Consider the following 24,771-nt stretch of genomic DNA (forward strand, 5'->3'; position numbering starts at 1 on the left):
AACTCTATAATAATATCTATATGATCAGTGCAAAATGTAATTCAGTCATTAGCTAAATACGCATATTTGATACCCAAAAACACGCAGCGCCAGTTGGGTCCTGGGAAGAAGGAATAGGATATAGCATCGATAAATTATGTAAGTATTAATATTATTTAGCTATGTGCGTATATGTGAACAATTAGAAAAGATCAAAGACAAGAAGTTGATTAAAAATAAACCATGACTGCATAACAGCAAAAGTAGGTGGCGATATGCACACAGGATGCAATGCGCCAAAAAACAAGAAGAAGAAGAAGAAAATACCCCAAAACGATGTAGATCCACATCAGTCCAGTAGGTGGCAGCATGTGGTCACAGATGAGTGAACTGCCGCGAGTGAACAGAAGAAGAACTCAAAACCTGCCTCGAAGAAGTAGCTGGAGGAATCATGGCGGAGGATAAGAAAGATGTGCGATCAGGGAAAGCTCCTAAAAAAGAGTCCCAGCCTCTAATTATCGCCAAAACTCCAGCAGAGGAGCAGCGCCTGAAGTTGGAGAGATTGATGCGAAATCCTGTGAGTTTAAGTTTTATATAAAACTAGCGGTTTTCATTGGTGTTGTAACTCATGATAACGATGCATTGCACATCAAACAGTGCTGAGTTTTATACTGTATTTTTTTTAAAGGATAAACCTGCGCCCATACCGGAGAGACCGAAGGACTGGAATCCACGGGCTCCACCAGAGTTTGTGCGGGATGTGATGGGTTTGTGTTTGTTTACTGTCTCACATCTGGGATGGGAATCGTGAGTAATGTAAAAATTCGTCTCTGAACAACTCTAATGCTTTATTAATAGTATCATTTAAAGATTCTTTTTAGTACTTCTAAGGAAGAAATAATTATAGGCGGAAAATGCTTAATGCTCTCAGAAAATATTTCCAAATGAGAACTGCAGATTTTAGCAGGACCACTATAACACACACACACACACACACACACACACACACACACACACACACACACACACACACACACACACACACACACACACACACACACACACACACACACACACACACACACACACAAAAAGGCATAAACTTGATACAATTCTTGCAAAACGTGTTTACAAATGCCCAATGAGTGCTCATAAATATATTAATCATGTAATTAAACGTGTGGCTGTGGTATAATCATTCCTTTTCAACTGATTACTTAAATTAATGTTCAAACATATACATCTCATGAATTGTAGATCACTAAAACCACTTCTTGGTTCAGTTGGACATGATTAAAGGAACAATTTGTAATTGCAGTTTAGTAAGTGAGTGAAATGAATTCAGTAACGATCCGAATGTTTCACAAATGTGTTTGATTCAAGTGTTTCGATTCACTAAAAAGAAAAGAAATTAAGGTTTTTGATGAAAACATAACAGGATTATTCTCCTTATAATGGACTTCAATGGCCTCCAGACAGTTGAAGGTCAAAATTATAGTTTCAGTGCAGCTTCAAAGGGCTTTAAACGATACCAGACGAGGAATAAGGGTCTTATCTAGCGAAATGATTGGTCATTTTCGAAAAAAATACAACTGTATATGCTTTATAAACACACATTATAGCCTTGAACATGCTTCTGCTTTCTGTATTCTTCAAAACGCTTATGCTGTATGTCCTATTCTACTTGCGGAAAAAAACGAAACTGGCGCCTCGTTCGTTCTGTAAGTAGAATAGGCTAATCCTGGTTCAGGCTAAACCGGGCCTTGGAGTATTTGGGTTGTGTCTCTTTAATAAATGTAATCTGAGAGATTTCTGTCCCTCCATTGACAGTTCACGTAACACCCTTTCTAACTAACTGTTACTTCAAAAGGTTCATAAAGAGATCATAAAACTCCATATGAATCGGTTTAATGCAAATTTTCTGAAGAGTCACAATTGCTTTATATGATAAACGGATTGAATTTAGGATTTTATTTACATGTAAACATTGATCAGCGAGCATAAACAGAAACTCAGCCGTACTTGGTTGATACATGAGCACAAACCTTATGGATTCTTGCGGAAGCTCAAACGTGCTGCGTAACACACGAGAATGAGCCTCGTTTGTTCTCGCACGTCAAGCAAACATGCTTGAGCTTCTGTTTACCACAACTGATGTTTGAGTTGATGAATGTTTATATGTGAATAAAAGTTCACCCAAATTATTACTCTCCCTCATGTCGTTCCACACCCGTAAGACTTTCATTAATCTTCAAAACTCAAATTAAGATATTTTTTGATGAAATCCGATGGCTCAGTGAGGCCTGCATAGGGAGCAATGACATTTCCTCTCTCAAGATCCATTAATGTACTAAAAACATATTTAAATCAGTTCATGTGAGTACAGTGGCTCAATATTAATATTATAAAGCGACGAGAATATTTTTGGTGCTACAAAAAAAAAAAACTAAGGACTTACATAGTGATGGCTGATTTCAAAACACTGCTTCATGAAGCTTCAGAGTGTTATGAATCTTTTGTGTTGAATCAGCGGTTCAGAGCACCAAAGTCACATGATTTCAGCAGTTTGGCGGTTTGATGCGCAATCCAAATCATGATTCGACACAAAAGATTCATAACGCTCCAAAGCTTCATGAAGCAGTGTTTTGAAATCGGCCATCACTATATAAGTCGTTATTTTGTTTTTTTGGCGCACCAAAAATATTCTCATCACTTTATAATATTAATATGAGGGTGAGTAATAAATTACATAATTTTCATTTTTGGGTGAACTAACCCTTTAATTGAATCTGTGTGGTCTAAACAATTCAATTCATAAGGATTAGTTTTATAATCTCTTTATGAACTTTTTGAATCTTCAAAGTGGTAGTTGATTTGGGAAGACATCAGGGTGAGTAATGATGACAGAATGGGTGAACTAACCCTTTAACAGTGAATGACCCAATATTTTTGTTGATTTATGTTGTGATACTATGAAGTTTTCATATGGATTCATATTTTGTCTTGAAGCCGTGGAGGGGTGCATATGTCTTTATTGAGTGCTGTTATGTTTCATTTTCTCAGGCTCCAGTGCTGGAGCAGGCAGCGGTGAATTCCACGTGTATAGACATCTGCGCCGTCGAGAGTATCAGAGACAGGAGTTCCTGGAACGAATATCTGACAAGGTAGGTTTAGTTTTGCCTAAAGCACATGATGATTGATTAACTAGAAGCTGCTTTACAATGTATGTATGTCACTAGTTCATTTTACACTAGGGCTGTCGTTATTTTGAAGATTAATCTGATTAATGTTTATTTTGAAATTTAATCTGTCTTTGGTCTGTTTTTAAGACACCCGTCATGTTTTTTTTGCACTTTTTTCACTTTGCAGAGGTTAAAGGATTAGTTCACTTTTTTTACTTTTACTCACCCCCATGTCATCTAAGATGTTCATGTCTTTCTTTCTTCAGTCGAAAAGAAATTAAGGTTTTTGATGAAAACATTCCAGGATTATTCTCCTTATAGTGGATGTCAATAGACTCCAAACGGTTGAAGGTCAAAATGCCAGTTTCAGTGCAGGTTATAATGACATTGAGGCAATAATAGTTGGTTCAGATACAGTATCTAAAGAAAGTAATCATATGATTTTATTGAACAACACTGCCAAAATACACAATGTAATATACATAATATAAACCTTAACATATGTGCATTACATATTATAACAAATGCCTACAGAGGGCGCCAATGGCCTGGTGGTGGTGTTACTTTACAGCAGATTAAATTCTTGTTTAATATTGGCCAAACAACATTTAATTCATGTCCACTAATCTTTAATACTTGACCACTTCTTTACAATAGAAATGCCACAGCTACTGTAATTTCTTAAACATGTTGACATCAAAACAGGCAAACTCAGAGTGAGGGTTTAAAATATGACTATTAAACATATATTTTAAATGTCTTCTAGTTTTTTTGTTAATTGTATGAATTGTACGATTTTTTTTAAAATCGAGTACTCAAATTTAATCAAGGAATCATGACAGCCCTAATTTACACCATAATATCAGTTTTTCAAATAATGCTCCTTTACTATTGCTGTGTATTGACATATACAGCTGGAAATCTCTCTTTCACGTTGACAAATTGGTGAAAATATAAAGTGCTCAGAATTGTTGCAGAACAATATACATGTGAATGATGGGTTTTAGAAAGTGTCACGTTTATCAGTGACATGCAGAGCATTGTTTTTTTTTTCAGTCCACCCTTTTTTTAAACTTTAAATTATTGCTGGTGAATAGTGCTTCAGTGGAATGCAGTTCTACCCGTTATTTGTAGCGGCTTAACAGAATTTAGGTGTGGTGTCAGAGCAGCGGTGGATCTGCTCTACTCTCAAGCTTACAGGTGCAGAGGACATACATTTTGCTGTTGCTGCGTCGAGCAATATTCATTTGCATTTGCCAACGTAATATTCAGGTGTTTAGATGGGAATTAAAGCCTAAATTAAATCTTATAATTATATAAAGTGATTGTCTCTTCAGAAGACTTTAAACCACTCCATTAAAATAGAATTTTATTAAAAATATTTACCAACATTATTTGCATAGAGTATGTTTTTCTGACTCCTGCATTAATGGGGTCTGTTTTCAATTTTTTTTTTTTTTTGAGCTAATATTGGTTCATATTTAATTTTTCACTCTTGCAGCAAAAGCTGGATGAAGACTATATTAAGAAGGTGAAAGAAAACCAAAAGGCTGCTGAGGAAAGAACAGCCAAGCGCAGAAAGAAGAGGTTTGCAAAATACCATCTTGTTTGTTTCAGATACTAGAATCTTTAGAAAACTTAGTTTATCTCTAGTTTCTGAATGTCAATTGTTCTTTTGTGTCATTTAGGGAAAAGTTGAAACAAAAGAAGTTGATGGCCAAGAAAGCCAAGATGGAGAGCCAGAAAGAAGGTTGGATATAATGAAATACAAGTATTAACTTGTTCACATTCTGTGGTGTTACAGAATTTAATCACAGTGGACATTTTGGACTTTGATACCAAGAAGGTACTGAACTTTCACAAATTTGACAATACCAGCAATTCCCCCTATCATTTGGAGCGCTGTTGAGCAGATTCTTAGGGTGTGTTCACACTTGTCATGTTTGGTTCGATTAAAATGAACCCTGGTGAGATTGCTCTGTTAGTGCGGTTCATTTGAACGTGTGAACGCTGCCATCCGAACCCTGGTGCGGACCGAGACCGCTGAAAAGATGGGTCTCAGTCCGCTTCCAAACAAACTCTGGTGCGGTTCGAATGATATATGAACACAACACGGACCAAAGACATGTAAACCAACCAAAAACGGGAAGATGAGACCCTAAAAAGGACAGAATCCTCACGCTCCTCACTTTTTCTAGTCATAGTCGCATGTTTGTCCATCACAGGCATCAGATGCGTGTCTCCACGCAGCAGATCATTTGTGTGTGACAGATGGATTCCTGCCGCTGTTTTGAGTCCTTTACACATTTTATAACCTCTTCACGAGTTCCCATCTGTACCAAAATACCATTACATGCAGGCTACGCACACACAACGAGCGCATTTACCTCAGCAAACAGCATTGTTTTGAATGTTCGGTAAGTTCCGTCGCAAAATAGGCAGTATGTCATAAAATCCGACCAATCACGTTGTGAATATATCCTTATGCCTTTAGGTTCAGTATCTTTTGGTTAAAATTTGATAAAAGTTGATTTAAAATTGCCAATTGGAACAGGACTAAATGTTTTTTTGTTTTTTTTGGGGGGGGTCCGTACCAAATGAACCAAACAATCCGAACTACAAGTGTGAACGCAACCTTAAACACCTCTGATTGGCCATTGTTCACGCGCAAAATGGATAGGTGTGTGATTGGCTACAGTGATCAATTTAAAAAAATGTAATCGGACATCATTGATGCTCTTCACCAAGCACTTACACCGATACACACGGACGGGAGCATTTGAAAACAGGCAGTCAGTCAGCGGATCCGTCAGACGCCTGCTTTCAAACGCTCTTGTGTGTATCGAAGCGCTCGGTGAAAAGCTTCAAAGATGGCTATTACAAGTTTTTGAAGTGTTGATCATTGTAGCCAATCATCGACGTATCTGTTGAGCGTGAACACGATGGCCAATCAGGTGTTTAAGAATCTGCTCAAAATGATAAGGGGAAATGCTGGTATTTTTTAAATTTTAGTACCGACTTGGTACTGAAGATAATTGATGTTTGATTTGTAGAAATGTTCTATTGATCAGTGTCTAAAAGGCAAAATAAATCCTCTGTTTCAGTGTTGTAACACCCATGAATGTGAATATTTAATCTAGGCACTGTATTTAATATTGCTATTTTTAGGTGACAGCACAGGTCATCGTCATCATCATCATTATAGTAACTGCACCTGTTGAATTTGAGTAATTTAAGCTTTCATCGAAGCGGTGAGCAATAACGTGTCTTTGTGTCAGCAGCCTCAGAGGAGTCGTCATCATCCTCGGCTTCTGAAGCAGAGGAGCAAGATGATGATGCAGAAGTGCCCAGCTTCATCATGGGGAAGAGGTGACCGAATGAAGGAATGGACGTTTCCAGCATATATTACCATGTGATGCCAAAAACACCTCAAGCAAAAAACAATTACCAACGTGTTTTTTGGTTTGTTTTTTTTAAATGTTTCAGTAGTGCTCTGGCATCCTTTATTGTTGATGTTAAACGCTTGAGGTTGAGATGGTCTGATGTTCAACATTTGACCTGGACATTTAAAAACAAATCTGTATGTTTTTCTTCATTTTCGTGTTGATAAAATAATTTGGTAACTTTACTTAAAGCCTTCATGTATAATGCATTATGAAAGTATTTTAATGCATTAATTATGCCCTGTAATGCACCTTATAAGGCATTGTATGGTCTCATGAATAATTGCAACATCAGTTATAATACATTATTTATTGAACACACCTTTTGAAAGTTTAATGCTTTAAAACATGGCAAAACAAATTCAGAATCTGTGAATATTATGCATTTTAACTTTGGTTACAGTTATTTATAGAAATATTTAATGCATTATAATGCATTGTAAAGGCTTTAAGTAAATTGTTACCAATAGGATTGACTTATTCTGTTGTAAATATGTATTTTTTAAATAAACAGCGAAGGGAATGGTTGTGTGGCGTTTCATGGAACTGTTTGTGGATGCTGTAAATTCAGCTTTGCCATTACATGAAAAAATTACATTTTAAAATAACTTTATTTTAATATAATTACAATATTGCTGTTTTAACTAGTTTGGATCAAATAAGAATGCTGCATTGGTGAGCTTAAAGAGTACGTGTATATATATTTATATATATATATATATATATATATATAATTTCATGCATTGCACACATATTTACTTTGTACTTATGGTAACACTTTAAGGATCATTTATTAGCATTAATGTATTAACTAACATTAACAATGAGCAATACATTTGTTACAGTATTAATCTTTGTTAATATTAGTTAAAAATCAAACTGTTCATTGTTCATTTTAATTCACAGTGCATTAAATAATGTTAACAAATTAATTTTTTAATGTATTTTGATAATGTATTAGTAATTGTTGATATTAAGATGAAATAAATGCTGCAGAAGTGCAGTTCATTATTAGTTCGTCAACTAATGCAGTTAACTAATGAACCTTATTGTAAAGTGTAACCACATATATATATATACACACACAATTTTATACACTATATATTTCCAAACAATTACCTTTGCACCATAAATATATATATATATATATACACACACACCGATCAGGCATAACATTATGAACCCTTTCCTAATATTGTGTTGGTTCCCCTATTGCTGCTAAAACAGCCCTGACCCATCGAGGCATGGACTCCACTAAACCCTGAAGGTGTGCTGTGGTATCTGACACCAAGATGTTTGCAGCAGATCCTTTAAGTCCTGTAAGTTGCGAGGTGGGACCTCCATGGATCGGACTTGTTTGTTTAGCACATCCCACAGATGCTCGATTGGATTGATATCTGGGGAGGCCAAGTCAACACCTCAAACTCGTTGTGCTCCTCAAACCATGAGGGTGCATTATCCTGCTGAATGAGGCCACAGACACCAGCGAATACGGATTCCATGGTCTGCAACAATGCTTAGGTAGGTGTCGAAGTAACATCCACATGGATAGCAAGGCCCCTTCCCATAGTGCATCCTGGTGCCATGTGTTCCCCAGGTAAGTGATGCACACGCACCCGGCCATCCACGTGATGTAAAAGAAAATATGATTCATCAGACCAGGCCACCTTCTTCTATTGCTCCATGGTCCGGTTCTGATACTCACGTGGCCACTGTTGGCACTTTCGGCGGTGGACAGGGGTCAGCATGGGCACCCTGACTGGTCTGCATCTAAGTGATGCACTGTGTATTCTGACACTTTTCTATCAGAACCAGCATTAACTTCTGGAGCAGTTTGAGCTACAGTAGCTCGTCTGTTGGATCGGACCACACGGGCCAGCCTTCGCTCCCCACATGCATCAGTGAGCCTTGGCCGTCCATGACCCACTGTTCCTTCCTTGGACCACTTTTAATAGATACTGACCACTGCAGACTGGGAACATCCCACAAGAGCAGCAGTTTTGGAGATGCTCTGACCCAGTCGTCTAACTGTCACAATTTGGCCCTTGTCAAACTCGCTCAAATAATAGATATAATGGTTTACTTTTTAAAAAAATCATTTGTACACAGGCACATTTAAAATGGCAAAATAAGAAACTATTTTTAAAAAACACAATTTGAGGATTTTTGACAGAAATTCTCTCTAATTTCCCATGTTTCATGGAAATGTGCAAAAATCTCAGCATTAACAGAAAAAAATGTAAATTACTGAAAGGACTAGCAGTGTAATTGTTCATTAGTCACTAATGGACTCTGTTGTCATGTGTACCACATTCCTTTAATGCACTATACATGTGAATTCTCTCCACCCTGCATGATCACTCGGTAAATACTGTTAATAGCTCTGGATCATAGTCTGATTCACCTCAATGAGATTTTTAGATATTGTTGTATTATACTACTGTCATGATTGCAGTTCACCCATCCAGTCTTTTAAATAATATTGTTTTACATATTCACATATAGGCCTCTAACAAGAAAGAGAACGTTAGAGAAAATGTCAATGACGTGTGCCTAACAAGTTCAGATGCTTCATGTCTAAGCAGGTCTGGTTAAGCTGGTTTTAGGTCAGGTAAACACAGTTTTGATTATTTGCAATTGCTGGAGTTGTGTAATATGCAGCTTTTGTCACAGAAAACCAATATGATGGTGTTAATTAAGACATGAAATGTTTTGATGCTTATTAAGTTTTTAATTAATGTTCTGCCCTCAAGACACTAGGAATTGAGCACTGCTTGTATTATTGATGTATTGTATGAATAGACGCCACACCCCTGCGTTTGGATGTCAACTCACGTCATGTGATTGTTTGATGGGAATGACATCACCATTTGGAGGGTTTGTTAACTTTAACATTAGTCATTCAAACAGCCTTTCGTCTGACTTTGCTTTATTTTCCATTCAAGCATCAAATATGCTGCAGCAACATCAAAAAAGTGTACCTTGGCATTGTCAATTAAAATGTGTTTGTTTAATATGATTAAAGCAGAAAACATTTTAATATGTTTCAAGCATTTTTCAAAGCTTACAAAGTAACAATAGTCAGTCTTTGGAATTTCAGAGCACTTTTTTATTGCCCAAAGCACCTCCCAGTTTCTACCTGGGATTCACACACCCTCATGAGAAACTCCCTCTCCCCTTCAGCTTCTTTTTATAAGAGTTGATGATCTGCCAGGCGTATTACTGAATTGCAGACACCAGCCAGGTGTGATTTAGCTCCGGATTTTATTCATTAGAAACTATCTGCGTCCTTGTTACAAGATGAACACAAATGCAGTGATCCGTTTGATGTCATTGATGTCTATGTGGATGTGGACCGGACAAGGTAAGTGCATTTGAGCTTTAAATGATGTTAGTTCGGTCTTTTTATTGTTGTTACTATATAAAAACTTCTTCTTTAATCATGTTGATTACCTTTTCTCTCAGTTTAACTCTGCTCCTCTCCTCCGGCCATTTCTATAGATTATATATATTTATTTATATATAATTATATTATATATATAACAACATCATTTTTTAAATTAGTCAAAAAAAACAAAAAAAAAGAAAGAAAACTGGCACAATCCAGAACACACACACATGAATGAAGAGAACATCCCCAGAACACACTCACATACTTACACAGACACACCTAGAAATTCACATTAAAATGAATACATTTACAATGCTGACCAAATATAACATGTAGTTCATAAAATGTAAAATATTTGTACTGTTGCCCCACATGTCCATTAATTATTTAATTTTTTAGAACATATAACTTGTTTGTTTTTTGGTTCATTTCTTAATGAAAATATGATTATAAATTCCTATTAAATAATAATCAAAAATATAATATATGATAAATAGGGGCATGCAAATTGGCTGATATTCCAATGAAAATAAAATATATGTTTGCAGAATCTGCAAAATGTTAAAGGGGACATATTATGAAAATCAGATTTTTCAGTGTTTAAGTGCTATATAATCGGGTCCCCGGTGCATCTACCAACCCAGAAAAATGTGAAAAAGGAGTAACCTAGTAACTTTCTTTTGGCAAGCCTTTCTCTACAAGCATGTGAAAAAAAAACGGCAGCTCGGATTTCAGATTTTCCTCCCCTTGTGATGTAGGAAGGTGATGTATGTACGTATGTACGGTAAGAAGGAGGTGGGAACCGGAGAACATTCAACAAAACTTTAATTCAAAATAAACAAATACAAAACAAAAGTAATGCCGGCAGACCCTCGCGGACATCTGCCGGCCACACAAACATAATTATACATAAAATAAAGTCCAGGCCTGGTCCTCTCTCGTCCTTCACTGTCGTCGCTCCTCCTTTTATGCTCCCGGAGCTCCTCCGTGAGGGACTCAAGGCCGGTGCGCCTCCCAGGTGAAGCTCGTTAACTCTCGTGCCACCGGCCTCGCGCTGTTACCTCACGGCTCTCGCCCGCCCTGCTCGCCACAAATATATACCACTCCTTAATCTGCACGTTTCCATCCATTGCACTGCCATTTTTTTTTCCGCAAGCGAAAGCGGTGTACCAGTTCTAACGCCATAGAAAAAGTTCAAGCAAAGCATGCTAACTAGCTGAACAGACGGGCACAGCCCTGTTAGCTTGGATAGCCTGCAAGTTGACTCTGGAAAGATTGATTACTAAAAAAGAAGTGTTTCTGTTGGAGCGATATTTTGGAAAAAATATTAGACCATTCACAGCATTTGATAGCAATCATAAACGTTAGAATGGTGTATATGACTCTGTTTGACAAACAGGTATGCTATGTATAGTGGGCGTCAATATTGGTTTAAAAAATTAACATGACATCACATGCTAGTCAATGAGTTGAATCAACTCCACAGAAACTACATACATTTTTCCACTAACCATTCAGAAACGTCCAGTTTCATTCTAAAAGTTGTAACTTCTTCCTGAGTCTCTCCATCAGTGTCCGACTCCAGTTTGAATAATGTGAGGCTGAACACCGGTACTGACAATCCTCATTTTGGCTGTGTGAGATTCTCCAGCTTTGTTGTTGTTGAGCAACTGAAGTGCGAGCTGTTAAAGCTCCGCCCTCTTCTGGAAAGGGGACCAGGAGCAGCAGCTCATTTACATTTAAAGGGACAAAAACAAAAACTGCATGTTTCTGCTTACACCTAAATAGGGGCAAATTTGACAAGCTATTATAAATGATCTGAGGGGTACTTTGAGCTGAATCTTCACAGACACATTCTGGTGACACCAGAGACTTGTATTACTTCTTGTGAAAAGGGGCATAATTGGTCCCCTTTAATAGTTTTAACCAAGTAAGAGGGATCATAAAAATCATACTATCCAATAATGACAAACAGCATTAGGAATCCAGTGTATTTAAACTTTTAAACACTTTATTTGAGGGTCTTTTAACTAGTTGCTTATTAGTATGCACATTACTAGAATATTGGCTGTTTATTAGTACTTATTAAGCACATATTAATGCCTTATTCTGCATGACCTTATTCTACATTCTTAATCCTACATCCTTAATACTTAAACTTAAAAACTACCTCACTAACTATTAATAAGCAGTAAATTAGTAGTTTATTTAGGGAAAGGTCATTTTTAATAAGGAAAGGTCATATTTAAATATTTAATTATCTAAAGTGTTACCAAAGTTTCTATATGGAACCTTAAAGGGTTTTGTCAGTAGAACCTCAATAGAACCTGCTTCATATGTACAACCTTTTAGGGGTTTCCATCATGGGATCATTTTATGGATTTCGATTTAATTAATTTTGTTTTAAAGGCACACTATGTAAATTTTCACTGCTAGAAGTCACTTATTCAAAACAAAGGCATAGCTTGATGACACCTTGATTTTGCGGAATCATGGGAGGTGTTGTTTTGATGTCTACAGCCAGTGGAAAAGAAACAGGATGGGACTCGGGCAGAAAACATATACATGACGAGATTATTAATGTTACTGTAGTATGTATGAAGCAAAACAGGACAGAGTGCTTTGTAAGCAGACACAAAATATTTCAATCCAAAAATCTTACATATTGTCCATTTAAACAGCTTGTCAACATACTTTATCACTAGAAAAAAAATGAAAGAAAAAAAGTTAAAAATGAAAGTATTATGTAATGATTTAAGACCTTATATAGAACCATTTTGGCATAAAGTGTTCTTTAAAATTGAGCCAAGAAACCTAGGGTTCTGTATACCACTGAACCTGTGTTCTTGATATGTCATGTTCATACAAGTCTCAGGAGAAACACACTAGAAGGCAAGACTGAGCCTGTATGTTCTGTTCCTTGCCCAGTTTTTTCAACTGATACACCTGTACCTCTGTAAATAGAGAATTTGGGGTTGGTAGGTGTTATGCAATCCATTTTCCCTATGACAGGTGCAAGTAAATCAGGGCATAACCTACTATTATTCTGTGACAGACTAGAATGGGGATAAAGTTGGAACAATGTGTTCACTTGAATTGCTCTTTCAACTGTTTCTTTCTGTCTACAGGTCAGACATTCCAGCCCCAGCTCACACCTAATGATTTCCAAGCCAAAATCACCAGCAATACAGTAATGCTGAAGCAGCCGTATTGTATTTTTGATCAGACATGCAATGGCTGTGAGATATGGCTGGTAGCTGCGCTGAGCTCAGGTAAAATGTCTTTAGAAATTAAGGTCAGGGTTCAATACATTTTTGTTCTAAAATATTGCAGGTTACTGAAGGTTTTATGCAAATGCTCCCATCTGTTTAAATGATCAATCCTCTTTCACCTTTAGCAACCACCACCTTTGATGCTCAAGTTAACAGCTCAGCTCCCTACGTTCTCAACCTGTCACCCTACCCAGCAGCATTTAACCCATCATCAAGGAACTTCTTTGTGACCAAAGTTGGAACTTTGGCAAGCTTCCCTTGTAGTCAATCCTCCAATGATTTCTACTTCATTGTCGGAGCCGAGGGGAATTGTAGTGGCACCAACTGTAATGGAATATTGCCTAATGGATCCATTGTTAGGTAAGACCTTTTAATGTACTGCAATGTGAACCTCAGACCTTATTTTACATATAGATTCAATTTTGCCTTTATAAAAAACACACAGGAAATGTTTGATTCTGAAGACAATTCATGTTGACTTTAAAATGCTAATCCTTTTCCAGGATTTAAGATTACAAAAACCAACAAAACTTTCATTTCGATGTCAACTGTATACTTTCATTTGATCTCAACTGTAAAAAAACAAACAAACAAACAAACAAAAAAACACTGGCTTTTATAGTGAGTAGCCAGTGCTTGAAGTGGAAAAAAGGTGCCGGTATTCCCGATTGTGACATCCCAGTCGACGCTGTGCGTCTGTTGGGTGTGTGTGATTCTTAGGTGCCGTCTGGAGGGGCATGGCCAACACACCTGACACTTGTTGGATGCGGAGTTAAATTCCACTGAGACTGGTTGTGTGGGAGCTTTGGTTGAATGGTTGTCTGGTTCCAGTATGGCGCTTGATGGTCTGCGTTACACTGAGTGTCCTGCCTGGCCCTAAAATGCTTCTTTATTTATGTTATATTTATGCCTTTCTTGTGTAAAATAAATGTTTCTGCAAAGAACTGGCGCATCTGGTCTCCTGTTTGTTGCAGTCTAAGAGCCGGCTGTAACAAATGGGGGCTCGTCCGGGAGACGATGCTCAGTTCAAAACACATTTCTGAAGAAGGGAGGGTACGGCGGGCGGTGTAATTTCAACCCCCTGCTAAATTATTACCCCCCTTTTTGAAATCGATACCTGATTGCCTAATCTTAACCCCACCCCTAATCCTAACCCTTCACCCACACCTAATCCTAAACCTACCAATACTAGGGGGTAATAATCTGGCAGGGGGTCAAAATTTCGCACAACACCGGTACGCAAGGAAAACTGCTTAAAATTGATCATGGATTTATTTGAGCAATATCTCACGAGAGTGCCATTGCTGAATATCTGCCTGGCTGTGATGATATTCAGATCTACAGCTAGATTTCAATTGTAACAGCTAAAAAAAAGTTAACACAATATTGACATTTACATCACCAGTTTTTTTCTTACACTGAAGTTTTTAAAAAGGAGTCACACTCAAAACAAAGTCAACTTTTGTGTTTTTTTCTAGCCAACAGACAGTAGTTCCTGAATTAAAGGCACAATTTGTAAGATTTTTGGATTAGAATATCAAAAAACATATAGAACAGTCTTATATATTTTGTTGACGTGTACTTACATTATCCCAGATGTTTCCAAGAATGTTTAAATTCAGAGAAATAACCAATTTTAACCAGGACATGGACCAAGTCCGTGTGTCGCCTATCAACGACATCATACCTGCATTACTCTTGATTTCGGTAGAAACGGTTATTTTGTAGAAACCATGGAAACACCAAAGATGCTTTAATATATTATGTTTTATTAGACAAGGGAACAACTGTTTGGTTACATTTATATACAGAAAACTAATAATTGTTTTATAGCTCAACACGTTTAGTCTTATTGTTTGAATCTTGTTTTCTTGATTTTCCGAGAGTACCATGTTTTCACCATGCCTCAGAGACAAATACCATTTTCTCCGTCATACAATATGTTTTAAAATTAATCGCATGTCATATGATATTCTAATATTGATCTAGCTTACTGCAGTGTGCAACAAATGTTTCACAGCAGTCGCCAAGCGAACACTCAGAGGAATGTTGTAATATCATTTTCAACACACTCAAATGTATTTAATATGATAAAACAGCACTGCGTTACCACAGATACTCTTGACCAGAAGAAGCGGAAGCGACAACTGTGACATAATAAAAGATCCACTACTTGCGAGGTGTGTTTCACGCTCTCGTCTTTCATTAGCAATTGCTCCAGCGGCCTCTTTCAGCTCCAACAACACTCTGTCCTGCTCTGCTTCATACTACAGTAACGTTAGTAATCGCATCCATGAACATGATTTCTGCCCGAGTCCTATCCCGATTATTTTCCACCGGTTGTGAGGTGAAGATGACATCTCCCATGATTCCATGCTTAAACTTGGCATCATCAAACTACAAGACCTATAGCAGCGAAAATCTGTGGCTTTAATCAGTGCATTTGAACTAATTGTTAAGTGAATAATTCAATGATTCACTCATTAAAACAGTCACTTGTCTAACAGTGTAACCTGCATAAAGAGTCATTGAAAAATCCCCACTGGCAATTATTTATTTATTTACAAAATCTTACAAAAATACAGTACTTCTCAAATGCTGGTTCTTCTGCAATGCTGTCTTTATTTGAGATCCTCAACTTAATCATTGAATAGTTTACTGTAAAATACTGTAGTTTGTCAGAAGGGTAGCTTGTCTGCAGTTTCAAAGTAGCTTCTTAAACACTGAATTTAAGTTTGCTGACCCTGAAATCGTGCTTGCTGTTTTACTGCCTCTAGTGTTCATTTCTGTTGGAAACTGCAGTGATATGTAAGTATTGGTACGGATTTTTGCGACTCGCAAAAACGTTCCCACAGGAACATCTTTCCATGAAACCAGGTTGTGTATTGCAACTGTTTTTCACTTTTGTTTTTCACAGTTTCAAATATCTTCTCATCGATGTGAACAACCAGACTATTGTTAATATGTCGAACTGGTCTCCCAACATTACTCTTCTGACATGTAAGAATTCATAATTTCAAATAATTTGAATTACCATTTTGTAAATATTGGGGTTATTGGTCACACTTTAGATAAGGGTCCAACTCTCACTATTAACTATTAACTTTGACTTTTGCCTCATTAAACTCCTAATTACTGCTTATTGTTAGACAGTAAGGTAGTTGTTAAGTTTACGTTAAGTTTAGTTGTTATTAATGTCTTAATAATCTATTCACACAGTTCAAAACCCTCAAACCATTAATGATGGTCTAAGTGCGAGATCTGGTGCCATGGTTGTCATTACTACCATCCTAAGTGTGGCTGCGGCTCTGCTTTTACTCCTTTTCTTCATCATGTTATGCGTAGTCTGGTGAGTAAATCATGTATATCAATCATGTCCACCTCACAAATACAGCGTTCCCAAAATGTAGACCCTTAAATCACACTTTAAAATGATATATTATCATATATTATTTCTTAAGTGTCCAAAAACTTTTGAGGGCAATTAATTTTATCGAACTATAATTTTTTATTTTTCCAGATAATATAGCCAACATAAATGTTTATTTCTTTTATGGTATTTTGTAGCAGTCTAGAATGCATTACCATGTATTTAATTCTTGTCCTGTTCTCATTATATTGTTGTATGTAATGTCATCTTAAGCCAGTGCAATTCATTTTCCTAACATACAACTCAATCTTGTCCATCAAGCTGTGGCAGGAAAGAAGGAAAGCCCATATCGGGGATTTCCCAGACTGTCATGAACTCAATCCGTATCCCCCGATATGACACCCACCTGAAGGACCAAGTGCACCCCTACGAAAACCCAGCGTACGAGTCAGAAGTGAAAAATTATTCCACATCAGACACTCTGCCCAAGTCTGGAATACAGACACAGAAGCTGTGAGCTCCCATAGACACCATCATTGCAGTGCATATTCCATGGGAAGCAAAATTACTATGCAGTATTTCCTATTTCAATATGTCACAAGGCAAAATAGAGGAAAGGATGTGAACTTCAAATTAACCCATCAATTCTATGACACACACATCATCATGTATGTTACATTGTTGTCCTGGGATCAGAACTGTTTCCCATGTAACATCAAACCAGAATGATTGTGTTGAAAGTTTATTTTTTAGCCATTATTATACGCGACAAAATGGTAACAAACAAACAAACAAACAAACAAACAAACAAACAAACAAACAAACAGATGGAACAGAAATACACTACACTGACTACAACATGCAAATTCACTAGATGGCGCTGTTTAGTAACCAAGAAAATGTGGTATTGTGACAGTCATACTGTAGTAGCCTATTAACTAGTTCATTGTTTCCTTGTTTTAGGGTTCAAATAGGCTTAAATATCTTTGACAATTTGTTCATTTTAAGTATTATATACATACATTATACATTATACATATTTAAATATTGTGGATATTTGGTAAACCCAGTTGTTACTTACTGCATTAGCTAACATGAACAATGTAATTTAAAGCATTAACTTAACAACTACCTTACTGTTTAAAGCATTAACTTTTGTTAATGTAAGTAATTAAAAAAAAAAAATCATGTTAATTTTAGGTCACAGTTCATTAACTAATGTTAACAAAACAACATTTGTATCTGTATGTATTAAATGTATTATTAAATGTAGAGATTAACTGACTAAGATTAATGAATTCTATAGAAGTATTTTTCATTGTTAGTTCACATTAACTAATGTAGTTAACTAATGTTAACAAATGAAACTTTACTGTAAAGTGTTAACTGATATCTTTTATTATTAATATTATTACATTTTTATTACAAGCAACAATAGAAAAAAATCAACAGCAAAATCAAGTTAAATCAACTCTGCTCAGAGTACATATGGTCCCTCTCTATAAAGTGTTAAAGTAACACTGAAGCAGAGTTAATGAGATAATTGAGTGATTAATTAAGAGATGATTGCACATTAGTGATGAACACCTGCTGTTAACAAGCAGAATCACTGAAGAGAAACACAAGAACTACAACTGACTTCCAGCCACAGCCTAAGATGAACTCAACTGAAGATAAAAGACATGAAATCTCTCAAGATCTGATTAAACTACTCCACAAACAGCATATTAACTTTAACTCTGCTTCAGTGTTATTATAATCTGGGGATTTTGCTGTGTAGGGCTGTCACAATATATCGCAATACAAAAATGCAGCAATATGTATCGTGGATAGTTCACCCAAAATGAAAATTACTGTGAGAAAAAAATCAAGTTTTAATTCCAGTACTACATTAAATTACTATATATAATGTAGAATATAATGTATAATAATCCAAATGGGGAATATTTGTGGGTCTTGATAATGCCAAATGTCTTATGTTACCAGTAAAAAGTTGCCTACATTTTATTAAATATATCTAGTCAGTGACAGAGTGCAAACATATTCATCTAAAATAAATCTGTGTTTCAGTGTTAGAATCATGAATATTTTCATTCTGGTGTCATCATTGCCCCAATATAATACCGAATATAGGATTTTAATCAACAGTAAATTTTTTGTTATCCTTTTAACATATGTCTTGGAGTATTGCAATAATATCTTATCATGAGTTCATATGTATCGAATCGTGACATGTGGGTATCGTTACACCCCTATCATCCACACAAATGTAGACAATAAAAACACACATTTCACATTATTTTTTCTTTCATGTTTATGATTTGTTCTAATTTGTTCATTCTAGTCTATTAGCAGATTTATTCTTTGACAGCCCTAATTTTTTAAAAAGTTGTATTTGTGTTATATGTTTACAAAGCAATAACCCTATTGTCATCATCATTATTATTATTAATGATAAAAAAAAGAGTTATAAATGTATGTTTATTACATGTGCTGTATCTGGTCTCTAAGTTTTTCATGATTGTTAATCACTTTTAATGCAGATTGCTTAAACAGAAAAATACATTTTGAAAAATACAGCCGTTCCATGTAGTTTTTCAAATATGTCATAAAAACATTCATAAAAATGATCATTAAAGCATCATACAACCTGACCATCATACAACCTCATTATAGCAACAGCATGATACTCTAATAAAACTAAAAATTCATAGCACACATACATCACTGTATTGACTAATTTGTTTTAATTGCTATTTTTATTAATACTTCTCAGTAATGATTTACAAGTTTCTAATATTCAATGTTTATCTCATTTATCAGTTATTTTATTTTATTCAACTCATCATAGTGCATTCTAGGATTTTCTTAAAGGGATAGTTCACCCAAAAATGAAAATTCTGTCATCATATACTCATATGTATGAATTTCTTTCTTCTGCTGAAGACCATAGAAGATATTTTGACTTCCATATTATTATTTTTTCCCTTCTTGGTAAATCTGAGGCAAATTCGTAAAAATCTCATTACTTTTGTATGATCTGATATGACCCACTGATAAATAGATATAAATTTAGGGGTTGGATTAGAGGTGGACCTCTATGCTTGTGTTTTTAATAAAAATCCTATGTTTCTGTCCAAATTATTGTATGAATTCATATGAAATCACCAGCTCACAAAGTAGTTGTTTTCTTATGAGATCCTCACATACCACATGGAAAGCCTCTGCTAAATAGAGACTCACATTCACACACACACACACTTTATAGCCTATATAAAGAGAGGGTTGCGCTCTGGTAACTCTTTGATAAATCAGTGAGTCACAGAAGCCCACACAGCGTATCCCCTCCTCTGGTCACAGCTCTAAAGGTGCAGGATCTGTCATCTGTATTCCTGGATCAATGAGTCACCCGTGCCCACACTCACGTATTAGATCGCCTATATTTTGTAAAAACACATATTTTGAAGGAAAACCTCACTGGAGCCTAAACAGCATTGCCATTTTAACTCTCTGAGAATGTTTTTTGAACCCTATTGCGTGAATTTCCTTTTCATTCCTGTATGGTCGTGGTCAATTTGTCTGTCTGGAAAGAAACTCTGTTGTGACTGGACAGTGAATCACCTTCCTTTTTCCATGATGAAGGCACACTTCTCGATCTTTTTCTGTTGACAGCACTTGTGTAACCTATATCAGAATCTGCCAGTGTATTCACGGCTGACATTATGTGAGAGTCCATTTCCATGAAAGACCATAATCAAGGAGTCTTTCTTTTTTTTTTTTTAACCTTGTTTATTCATGCATTCAGCAAGGCTGTCAAACTTCAAAGCTACGACTGGTGTGCTTACAGAGATATTTTCTTTCAGTTTCGTCTATATTTTTATGTGAGTCATTTCAGTTAGTGTGCAGTCTCTTTCCATTATTATTGCAGACTGGGGTTATGTGGTCACATCATGAGTTTATCAGTCATAATAACATGTGTTGAAACATAAGTCCTCTTTGAAAAAGGAAGTACACTGTCATATTACACTTACAGCTCTTGGCTATTCTGAATCACCCCTTTGAATGTTTTTAGTACTGCTTTTTCAAACTAAATAACATTGAATCATTAGAAAAAGGGCATTTCAAAAAGCAACACCAGACAGATATTTAGAGAAATTACAGAGAAGTGCACAACTGTCCTTAAATGGTCCCACTTTATATTAAGTGGCTTTAACTACTATGTACTTACATTTAAATTAATCATTTGATACAATGCACTTATTGTGTACATACATGTTTTTGCATTGTACTTATATTTTACCTGCATGTAATTACATCTGTAATTAATTTCTGTTATTACATTTATAATTACACTGTTGACCCATCCCTTAAACCTACCCATACCACCAAAGCTTTCCCTAACCTTACCCATATCCCACCTCAATAGCAGCACAAGTGTTTTGCAATTCAATATGAACCCAATAAGTACATTGTACTTATTTTTGATGTAAGTACATAGTAGTTAAGGCCACTTAATATAAAGTGGGGTCAATGCATTAAATGTTTTTAAATGCAGATTGCAAAACAAAGAAGTCACAGTATAGTGTGTTTTCATATGCAGTGGTTTTGCATGTTGATTTACATCCATTTCAAAACCTTTCTGAATTCTGCCTTCCAATATCATCATATCTTTGGGTAACCAGGTGAGCACAATAGAACCACACTGACACACATTCAGAGAATTGTCAGCAATATAAGAAATGGTATTTTAATGGATTGTAAATGTCAAGTTGGGACAGGTTGCCACATGCGCAAAACATTTTTGAATTATTTTCTCATTTAAAATTAGCTGAAAAGCCTATAAAAGGCTATTTATTAGCTGGTTTTATTATGAAAACTTACCCGTACACTGTAGTCGCATGTGCTTTCAATTAAAGGATTAGTTCACTTTCAAATGAAAATCAGCCCAAGCTTTACTCAACATCAAGCCATCCTAGGTGTATATGACTTTCTTCTTTCTGATGAACACAATCTGAGTTTATATTAAAGGTGCCCTAGAATGCTTTTTCACAAGATGTAATATAAGTCTAAGGTGTCCACTGAATGTGTCTGTGAAGTTTCAGCTCAAAATACCCCATAGATTTTTTTTTTTTATAAATTTTTTGTAACTGCCTATTTTGGGGCATCATTAAATATGCGCCGATTCAGGCTGCTTCCCCTTTAAATCCTCGCGCTGCCCGCCCCCGAGCTTGCGACTGTAATACATTGCATAAAGTTCACACAGCTAATATAGCCCTCAAAATGGATCTTTACAAAATGTTCGTAATGCATGTTGCATGCATGCATCAGATCATGTATGTATAGTATTTATTTGGATGTTTACATTTGATTCTGAATGAGTTTGAGGCTATGCTCCATGGCTAAAGCTAACATTACACACTGTTGGAGAGATTTATAAAGAATGAAATTGTGTTTATGAATTATACAGACTGCAAGTGTTTAAAAATGAAAATAGCGACGGCTCTTGTCTCTGTGAATACAATAAGAAACAATGGTAACTTTAACCACATTTAACAGTACATTAGCAACATGCTAACGAAACATTTAGAAAGACAATTTACAAATATCACTAAAAATATCATGATATCATGGATCATGTCAGTTATTATTGCTCCATCTGCCATTTTTCGCTATTGTCCTTGCTTGCTTACCTAGTCTGATGATTCAGTTGTGCACAGGTCCAGATGTTAAAGGTCCCGTTTTTCGTGGTTTTTTCAAGCTTTGATTGTGTTTACAGTGTGCAATATAACATGTGTTCATGTTTCGCGTGTAAAGAAACACAGTATTTTTCACATAATTTACTTATCTGTATACCGCTGTTTCCACTGTCATAAAAACGGGCTGATGACTTCCTTGTTCTATGAAGTCCCTCCTTCAGAAATACGTAACGAGTTCTGATTGTGCCAGCAGTTCCTGTGTTGTGATTCGACAGCTCTGAGCGCACCCTGAGCCATAGAGAGCGCACCTTGCCCGGAAAGGTCACGCCTCTTACCATAACGTGTGCTGCACATAGCAGCGACAGAAAATGTACAATGTTAGCACTCACTCAGAAGAGTACCTCATACGGAAAACAGCCATATACATAAACATAGTCCCCTCTTGTGGCCATTATGTGCACTGCAGTCCAACATTAACTATTGCAGTAAGGATACCACAATTATAATTTTGGGGAACCGAGTTAAACATAAATTGTAACCATTGATCTCTAAGTACAGCATCCCTGGGAAGGCCAAACAAAGGTGATTGGACTGCGGGATGAAAATAACACCGTTTCGACGACATGGCGTCAAACACACTCTACAAACGCAACTCTTGCTCCTCACCGTGGAGCGCAACAAGACCACGCCCCCTTTTTTGTGTATTCCTGTGGGCGGAAGTTAGTCAAAAAACTGTTTTAGTGACTTCATTAAAGAAGGAAGTAGAGGGAACTGGCCGTTCGGTGTAGGCGACTTCTGTTAAATAAAATATCTCGCTTGGCATTGAACTTTGAGCTTTAAAATTTTACAGCTTTTATTTATACTCTAACAACAACATTACACACTAACTAAAGTTTGAAACATGGGATCACAAAGAATGGGACCTTTAATACTGGCTGCCCTTGTCTAATGCCTTGAACATGAGCTGTCATATGCAAATATTGGGGGCGTACATATTAATAATCCCGACAGTTGCGTAACAGTCGGTGTTATGTTGAGATTCGCCTGTTTTTCTGAGGTCTTTTAAACAAATAAGATTTACATAAGAAGGAGGAAACAGTGGTGTTTGAGACTCACTGTATGTCATTTCCATGTACAGAATTCTTGATATTCAACTATGCCGAGGTAAATTCAATTTTCAATTCTATATGGCACCTTTAATAAATATCCTGACACATCTGAGCTGAAGAAAGTGCTTCCATCCTCATCCATCCATCATATATTTGTGCTCCGGGGGGTTAATAAAGGATTTTTGAAGCGAAGTGACGTGTTTGTGTAAAAAAAAAAAAATTAACAAGTTATGAAGTAAAATATCTAGCTTCCACCAGAATGCCTTCCATATTCAACGTACAAAGAAAGTATAAAACTCTTGCAGTTAAAAAAGCTTGTGCTGCGTCATATACGCCTTCCCTATTCAACTTACGGAAAAAGTGTAACTGACGCGACGCCAGTTTACACTTTCTTTGTAACTTGAATACGGAAGGCGGTCTGGTGGAAGCTAGATATTTTACTTCATAACTTGTTAAATATGGATATTTTTTTTTTACACAAAAGCATCGCTTCGCTTCAGAAGGCCTTCATAAACCCTCCCGAGCCATGTGGAGTACACGTTTATGATGGATGGAGACACTTTCTTCAGCTCATACTTGTGGGTCCTGTTCAAAGCCATTATAAAGCTAGGATACGTTAGGATATTTATTAAAATATCTCTGAGAGTGTTAATCAGAAAGAAGACAGTCATATACACCTAGGGTGACTTGAGGGTGAGTAAAACTTGGGCTAATTTTCATTTGAAAGTGAACTAATCCTTTAACTGTATATTTTATCCTATTGGGGTTTTCAATGTTTTGATGCCACAGACCCCTATATATGATCATTCTCATGTGAGGGACCCCAATTTAAAAGACAGATAAAATTGATTTATAAAGACCCAATTTATACTGTAAAAAAATAAATATTTTTGTTTATTAAGTTTGTTTTTTAGTTTGTATAATTCATTTTAATATTTTTTTGTTATTTATTTTATTATTTTTTATGAATATCAAATTTGTATTTTAATATAGTCCTATTTTTAATTTTAAATATTATACTTGAATTTATTTTAATCTTATTATTTATGTATTTTTACATTGTTTTCCTCTAAACATTTCCCCCTAGCACTTCCTCGTGGACCTCAGATTGAAAACTCCTGTCCAAGTCAATAACGTTTTAAATGTTCATAAGCTTTTTGCCAAGCCTTCAAGATACGAATAATGACTTCAAAAAACACTGAGAAATATTTACTGGAATAAAAAGTGTAAACCTATTAGTTTTTTTTTATGCGTTTAATATCAAATAGTCTACTGAGACAATTGTTTGCTAATCTCAGGTAGCTCTTTCTCTCGAGGGTGAGACTCCTC

General features: G+C 36.0%; 2 protein-coding genes across 3 annotated transcripts; both read left to right on the forward strand.

Moving 5' to 3' along the window:
* The first annotated feature begins 389 nt into the window (after positions 1-389).
* On the forward strand, positions 390-7,121 carry prkrip1 (PRKR interacting protein 1). 2 transcript variants are annotated; one of them, XM_067406607.1, is made up of 6 exons: positions 390-556; positions 668-746; positions 3,043-3,143; positions 4,663-4,748; positions 4,850-4,911; positions 6,440-7,121. In XM_067406607.1, exons 1-6 carry the CDS (start codon positions 431-433, stop codon positions 6,532-6,534), a joined length of 549 nt encoding a protein of 182 aa, XP_067262708.1. In that variant the 5' UTR covers positions 390-430; the 3' UTR covers positions 6,535-7,121. The 2 variants fall into 2 exon arrangements, with proteins under 2 accessions (XP_067262708.1, XP_067262709.1); XM_067406608.1 differs by having other exon boundaries at positions 391-556; positions 6,443-7,121.
* A 2,759-nt stretch (positions 7,122-9,880) lies between these two features.
* Positions 9,881-17,420, forward strand: upk3b (uroplakin 3b). The gene is made up of 6 exons (XM_067408394.1): positions 9,881-9,968; positions 13,124-13,267; positions 13,393-13,627; positions 16,185-16,267; positions 16,487-16,616; positions 16,959-17,420. The coding sequence occupies exons 1-6, from the start codon at positions 9,905-9,907 to the stop codon at positions 17,152-17,154; spliced, it is 852 nt and encodes a 283-aa protein (XP_067264495.1). The 5' UTR covers positions 9,881-9,904; the 3' UTR covers positions 17,155-17,420.
* Positions 17,421-24,771: the final 7,351 nt, after the last annotated feature.

This window comes from Chanodichthys erythropterus, chromosome 13 (genome assembly GCF_024489055.1).
Source record: "Chanodichthys erythropterus isolate Z2021 chromosome 13, ASM2448905v1, whole genome shotgun sequence".
In the NCBI taxonomy this organism is placed as follows: Eukaryota; Metazoa; Chordata; class Actinopteri; order Cypriniformes; family Xenocyprididae; genus Chanodichthys; species Chanodichthys erythropterus.